Source organism: Patiria miniata, unplaced genomic scaffold (assembly GCF_015706575.1).
Source record: "Patiria miniata isolate m_02_andy unplaced genomic scaffold, ASM1570657v1 HiC_scaffold_8, whole genome shotgun sequence".
NCBI classification, from domain to species: domain Eukaryota; kingdom Metazoa; phylum Echinodermata; class Asteroidea; order Valvatida; family Asterinidae; genus Patiria; species Patiria miniata.
Window position 1 is genome coordinate 13,637,498 of NW_024037075.1, and position 11,078 is coordinate 13,648,575.

At 38.5% G+C, this 11,078-nt stretch overlaps 1 protein-coding gene across 1 annotated transcript; it reads left to right on the forward strand.

Moving 5' to 3' along the window:
* Positions 1 to 2,435: 2,435 nt before the first annotated feature.
* LOC119719763 (bifunctional coenzyme A synthase-like) lies at positions 2,436 to 4,422 on the forward strand. Its single transcript, XM_038189252.1, has 3 exons — positions 2,436 to 2,506; positions 2,649 to 2,869; positions 4,210 to 4,422. Exons 1-3 carry the CDS (start codon positions 2,497 to 2,499, stop codon positions 4,420 to 4,422), a joined length of 444 nt encoding a protein of 147 aa, XP_038045180.1. The 5' UTR covers positions 2,436 to 2,496.
* The last annotated feature ends 6,656 nt before the right edge of the window (positions 4,423 to 11,078 follow it).

Here is an 11,078-nt window from a genome sequence, read left to right on the forward strand (position 1 = left end):
TGGAACTAAATGTTGTTTGTGTTTAGAAATGTTGTTTCCAAATCTCTGTTTCAAGGGCAATTGCAGATTGCAGGTCATGATTTTCATACTTATTTTAGGCATGACCATGTCAACCGGTTGTGGATGTAACACGGACACCATGTGCCCACAGGCATAAGATTTTCTTCATATTTGGCCAAAATATTTATTTGCTTAGACTACGATCACATTATTTTACAAATACCAGTTCAATCATGAAATATTGGGGTCAATCCGACCAAAATTGCTGCAAAAAGACAACTTTGCAAAGGCCAGTTCAGTGGATGTAACATAATATGAAACACGGGACACCATACGTTACATCCACAAGCCATTTTAAATTGTGCATGCTATTTTGGCAAAACATTTTAAAATCTGATATTTGTTTTTTTCAATAGGAAGGGTACATCTCGCTATAATTTGTGTAAATCCTCAACTCCAGTCCACTTGTTTTCTTTTCAAAATGAGTTATTTTTGAACTGTAGGTTGCTTTGTCACACTTTTTCCTAATTTTTTATGTCGGACGCCATAACATTTACAGAATTCGGGTATGAAAGTTATTTTTGAATATCATCAAGCATGGTATCATTTAAAAGCTTATCTTATAGCCTTATTGTCAAATGATATTTGTTTTAGAAATAACCATTCCATAACAAAGAAAAAACTGTTTTATAATCAGACCTCAGAAAATTATGGCCTGTTCCTCTTGAACTTCATGGAATGACCCATAAACATTGGTGCAACGGTTGGTGGGCAGATCAATTTTAAAAACTGCAAAAAGATGAAGGAATAACTGGTTGGACCCAGCATTGAAGGGGGGGGGGGTGGTTACAGAAAATGTTTTCAGAATTATATTAATTGAACATTAAAACTACATAAGGAAATATGAAACCAATGGTTGTTTTTTTTTCAAATAAAGCACGAAGAGTAACTGACTAGGTGCATTGTAATTTTTTTCATATTTTTTCATATAAATAAAAAAACAACAATATTCTGACATGTTTGGATGTTAATGAAGTGTGGTGTCAAATTCACTTTTTATGCTTTGCAGTGGCTGAAAATGGTGAAATTTTCTCTTTACATACTTTTAAATAAAAGACTTGTTTCCATTTATACCGGTATAGGCCTAGTACTCTTACAATAAACTAGAAAACTCTCCTTTTTTGCAAGTAGGGCAAGTCCAAGAAAAGGTATCCTTGTGGTCCCATGCATAGCATACCATGTCTTCTTTATCACAAAGAATAACAACAAATTCATGTGGGTACGGTATTCTCCTTTCAGATGTCTAACAGTAGAATAAAATAAAACAAAACACTGATCTAATTGCTTTTTTGAGGGTTAAGCGTTCCTGGGACGTAGCGTGTGTGAATTCTTGGACTTGCCCAGTAATAGCCTGATGGAGTAGACATATGGATTGCATTCAGGTTCCATATTAAACATTCTGTTGTATTACATTTTACCTTAAGATGAGTATGTGAGGAAGAGTGTATAGTGTGTGACTTTCTGGTTTGCTCAGAATTGAATGGTTCAAACCCACCATCATCCCTATCCTCTTTGACAGATATTCAAACACAATCCAGCCCATGTGTTTATCAGATACCTGAATACCCTATTATCCGTAGTAGGTTAGCCATTGCCTTCAACAAACTTCTGTTTTCTGTCTGCCGTATGACATACTTTTTTATTTGTACATTGGACCGAAACAGTTCAAAGAAAATGCCGTTATTGTAGATTTACGCTCAGATATTTTTGTAAACATGTTGTCCCAAAAAGTTAGGCCTAAACCACATACGACAAGTGTGAGTTCCCCACAATTACGGAACAAGATTGTGTGGAGTGCTCATCAGTGTGACGTTGATGTACAGAGGGGAACGTTACAATGCTAGTACTTTTATTACAACTTTTATAAGGTACAGGCAGGCGCGAATACTTTTGGGGGGGGGGGGGGTGCCCCTGCTCCCGGTCCCCCTGCTCACACCAAAAATATTTAAACTTATACTACATAATATTTACCCATATGTCCGCCTGGCCGCAACACTCGAACATAGAGGGGTAAAGGTTTTTTTTTTTAACACTTTTGTGCGATATAGTGTGCCTGATTGTCTGAATTGAACAGCACCCCGATTGGAAGAATGGTACCAGCCCCCGGAGTGTCCGGAGAAAAAACCTGTCCACAGGCCGCCCCCCCCCCCCCCTGCACAAGTTCGTGGATCTGCCCCTGACAGGTCTGTATTTTCATGCCCAGCCGGTGAACAATGCTACTCACAATTCAGCCTTTGTAAAACAGAACCCCAGAAGAGAAATTCTAAACTACTTTTCTTGTTTTCACTTGAGCAAGTCATTCAAAAAGAGCGATTCCTCCATGGTCAACAACATTTTATTGATGTCTGATTTATTTATTTTTTTCATTTTTATTCAGTACAGGCTTGAGCTGTGGAGCAGAAGAGAAGATTACAGTCAGGTGTGACAGACAGATCCATGCTGCAACGTAAGAACGCATCAAATCAAGTATAAAACAACCTTTATTACTTTCTTTCTCTTCATTGGCTGAGAGTAGGTCATAAATGTATAAGTGTTCAGTATTTTATATTAATATAACACCTGAATATATCCCCCTCATCTGATTGCAGGGAAAACACTACCAGAGTTGATCCAGCCAATGGATGCTCGCATCGCGTCTGTCCGTGACTTCATCCACGATATCAAACCACGCATCTTACAGTCAGACTCCATCGTGCCCATCACGGATCCTTACAGCCCCAGCGTAGTGGATCCAGACATGAGAAGCATTGTGGTCAGTGAGGAGACCAAGAAAGGTGGAGATGCTGTCAATAGGGTCAGACAGCAAAAGGTATGCGCCAGCTTGTATGTGTGTATAGGGATATAGGATCATTTGCTTTTCTTGCATTTTGTCTGTTTCCAATAATAACACCAATCAAAATCCAAAGAACTTAGAAGAATGATCAAAACCAAACCTGTTGAAGTTCCAGCTAAGTGCATATTACACTTTTTTTGGAGAAAACTGACGAAAACCATGTACAACCTTTTGATCGCAAAACGTGATTTCGTCCATGGCACTCTTATTTCCAAAATCAGTCAATTGACCGATTGTTATAAATCACCTAAATCATGTACATTTCTTGATTTCTTCTAAATGGCGCCAAGCCAGGCAGAATAATTTCAAGGGGTGTTTAGTACCAGTACAATCTTTACTTCAAGTAAGCTTTTTGATAATAATTCGGTAGCGTATACTTGTAGGATAAACGCAAGTGATCCTATCCCAAAAACAATTTATTTTTTCGTAGCCAGCCTAGTGTCTCATATTTGCCATAAGTAGGAAGCTGTCGTTCGGCTTACACTTTGAAGAAGTTATCAAACACATTGGATATTCGAAGCAGCACCACAAATGACAAAAATCTTTCAAACAATTGACTGCACACGGGAGCTATCTGCTTACACCACGGGCCACGAATGGACCGTTGTCGTAAGCAGATATATAGCTCTCATGTGCACTGGGCCTTATGAATGATCTACATCTGGCCTGTACAGGCCGGATGCATGAAATGACTATAGCTGTGAATTATGACCATTCTGAAACCATTGAATGGAAGTTTGTGCACTCTGGGACCAGACTAGGCTTGCCGGGTCTTGTTTCAGGATGTGATACATACATGTATAAAGTTCATGATGTGACATGCATAATGTACAATGTATTATTAAGTTATGGCAGTAATGGCAGCTTATTGACCTGTGTACATGTACATTGTGCATTTGTTTTTGTTTTCATAAATTGTCTACAAGCTGTGCTTTTTGTGTTGGGTTTTATTCTTGTTTGCAACTCTGTGAACTGCTGCTGTGCTGCCAATGCTTATTCCTCCTAAAGTTTTATTTCGAGATGCCTTTTTGAATGGTTATAGTGCGATGTCAGTGTTAATTGTCCACAAAATTAGACAACAAAAATGTAATGTTAACATTACATTTTTTAATCCAATGTGAAGAATTCTAGTTATATTATTTGAGCAATACAAAAACGTGAAAAGAGATGAAGAAACGACCAAAACAACAAACAAAATAACAATGATGCTACCAAAGGGAAAAAAAGTCTTTTTTTGTTGTTGACTTTTTGACGTTTACTTTGTGCGTATTGAAGATTTGCGGTGTTGTTTTTCAATTTGTTCATGTTGCATTCAGGGTCTGTGTGTACTAGACGTACATGAGATATCTCTAGTAGAGGACATCAATCATGCTGCACATGAAGAAGCCAAGATAAGTTCCTCAACACAAAGGATTGGACTCCTGGGAACACTGCTCAAGCAACCCACTGTGAGTTTTGAGGCTAAAAGTGAAACCCTTTTCTGCAGAGTGTCAAGGTTTCGTTGTATGGCTATGCTAACCACAGAATAGAAGCCATTCACAAAACAGTTGCTCTGCCAGATTTCCACAAAGAGACCACTTTTTGTAGTGCATTTTATTTTCCATTCATAAATACCTCAGACAGTTTAGTCATTCCTATTGGTTGAGAGCCTGTCACGTATGGGCGGCCATTAGGGCAAAAAAGACAAAAACAAAATAAAACAAAACCACAAAATTAAACGAAAACACACAAAAATAAACGAACAACTCAGAAATAAACAAATATAACTCAGAAATAAACGAACAACTCAGAAATAAACGAACAATTCAGAAATAAACAAACAATTCAGGAATAAACAAATATAACTCAGAAACAAACGAACAACTCACAAATAAACGAACAACTCACAAATAAACGAACAACTCAAAAATAAACGTACAACTCAGAAATAAACGAACAACTCAAAAATAAACGAACAACTCAGAAATAAACGAACAACTCAAAAATAAACCATCAACGCAGAAATAAACAATCAACTCAGCGTTAAACGATCAACTCAGAAATAAACGATCAACTCAGAAATAAACGATAAACTCAGAAATATACACGAACTCAGAAATAAACGAACAACTCAGAAATGAACGAAGAACTCAGAAATAAACGAACAACATCCCCAGGGTGTCGAGCAGCAGTACGCGCCCACCATGTACCATACATTACAGAAGTGCAGACGACATAATGTTTACCGCGATGGCGGACACCTTGCATCGCTTCACGCGATAAACACGGACACATGACACATGCATGACGGGTGAAGTGGGTTTTCGTGGACGACCTCCGACGCCTAATAAAAGGAGTCTAAGCGAAAGGTAAGCCTGATTACAGTTTGATTTTTATGATGGAAAACGTCGACTTTAATCGTAAACTTTTACAATGTCAATGGCATATATCCCGCCGTCATGTCTGTACGTCATGCGTGTGGGCCGGGTTTGGCCACTGTACTGGCGCGCGGTGCGGTGGGCAGATGGTCCGTGGTAATGGACCATAAATGGTCCGTGGTACATGCATGGTCAGACCGACCATCGAGCTATATCCGAGGTGGAATGATTCCCACATCTGGCCATCACTATTTTTCCCCTTCAGTGACCTATCATGCATCAGAAAGTGATAATTTGTCCAAACAAGTAAAATTTAGCTTGGGAAAATATTGAAATATTTAGGAAACACTTGGAATAGAAATGGCCAGACCAGCTTCATACGGTTTGTGCACAGGGATGGCCAGATATGGGAATCTTCCCATCACTAATTGTTCCCTGCAGTGTTAACAGCCATCAGCTGGAGAACATATTGAAGTATTTACCGAGAAAAAAACGAGGGAGGGGAGGCAAGGGGGGGGGGGTGCCCCCCCAGAAGAGCCACACAAAAAAGGAAGAAACAAAACAAGAAAAAGGAAATTTAAGAAATAGAGGTGCAAAGTCATATTTTTGTAAATTTAATGAGTTGGGGGGGCAAAATGTCCCTGCCCCCCTCTAAAACTGATAAATTGAGAATATGTTGAAAAATACAGGATTTTGGGGGGAAAAATATGTTTTACCCCCATTAGAAAAAAATCCTGGCGACGCCTTTGTTTGTGCATAGGGTCACCATGGTCACTGTCATGGTGATTTCCAGGTATAAATCTTTTTTTCTGGATAGCTTTATGATAGGTGATTGCACTGTATTTTACTCTACACTGCCACCATCAGTCCCCTGATTACAACTTGATTAACATCTATGTAGGCCTGGTCTTAAATAGTTTGTGATGAGATTTTTGCAACTTTTCATGCTAAACCGTTTCATATATTTTGTCATTTGTCCCAACAGAGAGCAGGATATTATGAACGGTGTTCAAGCCAGCTACATCAATGATCCAGATGGAAAGCAACAGAAACTCAACTGAAAGAAAGCAACTTTAGTCTTGTCTGATAAGTGCTGCGCTCCACAGCCCATGCCAAGTATGGACTGAAATTCTGGCTTAACTACCAGATCTTAGCTCCATGATACAAGTATGTAGACAGCAGCTGGCTACTAGCTGCGGCTCACCGAGTACCTTGTAAAATGGCGAATGCACTGTTAAAGTTATAGAGATTTTTTATTATAAGACCCCCGAAAATCCACAAATACATGTATGAGAGAAAGATCACTGCAACCACTGATGCATTTATGCAGAGGATTCAATTAGTTTGGAACTTGCTGCAACCCCTGTCCAGGTTGTCATTGAGGATTCTGTCTGAAGACTTATTGAGGTGAATAGTCAGTCAAGGTTCAGAGAGGTGACACTAAAGGAAGTGATTCTAGCCAAAAAGGACTGCACAATTTTCCTCTGCAACTGAGGGAATCAAAACCCATGACGAAGGAGAAATCGAGTTTTACCAACTGCAGATGCAGATGGCAGTTGTAGTTGTGCCTTGTTGTGACCTTTGAATTTTCACCAATGCCACAGCGATGTGCTCATAGTCTTTGTACATGTTTCATTCATTGAGGCATTTTTGAAACCATTGAGGATTCTCCAATTTCATAAAGGTCAATGTTTTACCATATAGCCCAGGGTTTTCAATTTTTTTATCAAGACACCTTGCACAAATTTTATTTGGCAAAACTAGTTAATTGGTCTTGTCATAAATGTGATTGCTCTAGTTCAAAGAGTAAAAGTGCATGTACATGTACATGTTATTATTAAAATTATATTTTAGACACTATTTTTGTCAACAAATTGCAGACTTTCTAGTCATCTTTAAAAATCTATACTTTACTTTTCTATGAATAGTTAGTGCAATTTTAGGTGAAATATATATGCACCTAGGACAGTTTAAATACATTTTTCTACTAAGCAATTTGTGTTTCTACTGAGCTAAATGTGTCATTAAGAATAGGAGCAACTTAACATGTATCTGTACAAGGATTGGATGTATTTCGTCAAGATTGGTTTTGGAAACCAACTTCAGAGACTACAAGTTAACTGTTGATTTATATACGGCAGTTCACATTTTGGACAGAATTCCACATACGGACGTCACTTGAGACCCTGCATACAACTTTGAGAGTGGTCTGAACATTTCTGTTTTCTCACTAAATTCTTCAATGTTTTCCCTGCTATATTTGACTTTGTACGACATGTTATCGCTTTCTGATGGCTGGTAGGTCATTGCAAGGAAAAATTATTGACATCCGTATATGGAATTCTTTCCCACATGTTCTTGTTAATTATGTTTAGTAAAAGGATTTTTTAAACAACATTTTAAGGTTTCCTTCCACTCTTGAGCTTTAATTTATTGCATTGTACTAGACTGGGGCAAGCATTATTTGTGTGTAACTTAAAGAAACTGCCTGAAAAAAGTACAATTCACATTTCGCAAGTTAATTATTAAACCACTGCTTTAATATCTCATCCAAAAAAACCCCACATTGTAATGTTAAATTAGCAGTTATATTAATATCACTTGTGTTGTAAAAAATTTTTTTTGAGAAGTATACAATGTATACAATTGTGCTTTTCAAAATATCATGTATGTACAGTTAACCATGCTCAACCTGTAACACTATAACAGCATTTCATGAGATTACACAAACATTTGAACAAAATGAACTAAAGGTGCACCATTCTAAGTTTTGTGCAAACTATGTGGCATATGTGAACCTTGGTCACTGGTTTTCTAGTGTTTTGATGGTCCCCATGAATATCCTGATATCTGTTTGACAAAGGTGGGGGACAGGGGTGGGGTGGGGTTAGGGGTGGGATGGGGGTTGGGCTGGAGGCACTGGAGGATGGGACATTTGGTGAATTGGGTGGGGGATGGGGGGCGGAGTGTGAAGTTTAAACTTGTGATTGGCCCCTAACACAACTCTCTGTAAAATTTACATGAATCTGCCAAAGATTAAAGACGACAATGCTGTGCTGCAGATCCAGAAACTTTACTGTGTAGTACAACTTCTGCTAATACAGTTTTGTAGTGGTACATGTCAGGCACAGATTGACTACAATAAAATAGAAAATAAAATGTATGTATTTGTTACAAGAAATTACCCAGTACATGTGTATTTGTGTAACCTTATTGTAACAGAATTAGCTCATTACATATCACTTACATGTTCCAAACACATGCACACACATGTCCAAAGCAATGTTTATGTAAATACACATGTAGGCCCCTACAATGTACATGTACATGGAGTGAGTGTATCAACTATGACCTAAATCCAGTTCCAGTCCAACAATTTGCATTTATACTAGCTACTCCACATTAAAAGAATACTGATGTCTAAATGCAAGAAGGGTTTAGGTACACCCTGTATAAATCTCGACCTGCAGTACATGTGCTTTTAACAGGTTCCACAATACCGTGACTATGCAACCAACAAATGCGTTGAAAATGCAACTTATAGGCTATAAAACGGTACTAAATATCACACTAATCACTAAATAATTTATAGAAATTGTTTAACAGTAAACTGCTGTACCAACCGTTTAATAAACCTCAGCGATTATTGCTTTGGGCGAAGAATTTAACACACAAGTTGCAAACTCTGCAACGCTAAATCTATGTTGTTAAGGAGAGCTTGGTTACCATCTTTCTGGTACAGTGCCCTCACTAGGCAAAAAGAAGAAATCTGAGTTTGGCCGCTACTTTACATGTATCAAGCACTGCATGTATCTATTTAAATTTAATAATTTTTACAAATATCTGCAGAAAAAAATGTAGCACCTCTTTTAGTTTCTGTGTGCAGAAGCTGTACAGTTACAATTTACATGTACATGTAGAACTGCAAATGTGACATGGATTAGACTTTGAGTGACAACAAAGACTTAAGTAGGGCCAACATGTACATGTACATGTAGGCTACACAGAAAAAAAAAACTAGGCCTACTTCATTTAGTGAGGGCCAAATATTGTAGCATAGCAGCGCACTTTTTGAATGCTTCCTGTAGGTTAGGGGTATCTTCTCTCCAAGGAAATGTCACTGTTTTCCCATTTGCCGTTGAACGGTCGCACATGCTACTGCAACAGACTCAACCAGCTGATGAGGCTGCAATGGTCTGCTCCAATGAGAAAATGAGGCATATTAAAGTTGTACTTTCCGCTTCATGATTACTTCTCGGAAGGATCTTGTTTCATCACAGGCTTCCCTTCCATGTTACTAGAATCGTCCTGAAACCAAAATTTGAGAGTTACAAATTAATCATCATGTTGACATCCTGTTCGGATTACTACCATTACCCTTGTACCCTGTGCAACCAGTGGAACCAAAGAGAACTGATATGAACTGCTGATTTTGTTTAAGTAAATCCAATTCATTTTTTTCTTCATTTTCACTGCTTCCAAACACACAATGCATGATATTTTCTGTGGGTCACCAAAATAATGCAATATGCACACAGCAGTTCCCAGTTTATTTGGGGTTCACTGAGTATTTCAGGCTAAACAGTTAACTAACCACGTCAATGGCGTATTTGAGAAGCGGTTCGACTGGTGGCAGCGCAATCGACAGATAGCATCACGATCAACCGATCGCGGTCAACATTAATACTAGTGCTAAGGGGCCTTTTGCGTTTGTAAAAATTGTTGCGTAAAGATACTAAAGAAAATTCAACTCGAACTGAAAAATAATGGGTAAAAAGTCTCTTTTATTAGAATTATGAATACAATTTTAGAGTCGCGGAAGTCGTTTGATCTTTAAAGCGGCAAAATGCTCAAAAAATAAACAAGACATATAGACCATACCCGTCCGGGGAAAGAATCCCATAGTCTACCTCCTAGATGGAGGTTACTTCACACCCTGTTACCATGGTGTTACAAACAAGTCTAATGAGACTGGTCTGAAAAATTATGTTTTCTCACTAAATATTTCAATATTTTCCCAGTAAATATCACTTTTTAGGACATGTTACCGCTTCTGGTGGCTACTACTAGTATAGTCATTGCAGGGAAAAACTAGTGGCGTACGTGTATGGAATTCCCATTCTTTCCAGTCTGACCAACCATGGAGGAATTCCTCCATGGACCAACGTAGTCATGCATGGCGCAGTGCCGTACGCCGCGCCATCCCAGCCCAGTACATGTGGCCAAACCCGGCCGGCATTGGCATACCGTTCGTACACATGACGTACAGACTAGACATGACGGAATGCCATGGTAAACGTTTACAAAGTCAACGTTTTTCATCATAAAAATTAAACTGCATCCCAGGCTTACCTTTCGCATAGACTTCTTTCTGGCTTCGGAGGTCGTCGACGAAAAAACACTACGTTTTTACCCTCCGTTTTTTCTACGTGTTCATCGCGTGAAGCGGTGCAAGGTGTCCGCCATTTTGAATGCCGCGGTAAACATTATGTCGTCTGCACTTCTGTAATGTATGGTACATGGTGGGCGCGTACTGCTACTCGACACCCTGGGGATGTTGTTCGTTTATTTCTGAGTTCTTCGTTTATTTCTGAGTTGTTCGTTTATTTCTGAGTTCGTGTATATTTCTGAGTTGATCGTTTATTTCTGAGTTGATCGTTTATTTCTGAGTTGATCGTTTAACGCTGAGTTGATTGTTTATTTCTGCGTTGATGGTTTATTTTTGAGTTGTTCGTTTATTTCTGAGTTGTTCGTTTATTTTTGAGTTGTTCGTTTATTTCTGAGTTGTACGTTTATTTTTGAGTTGTTCGTTTATTTGTGAGTTGTTC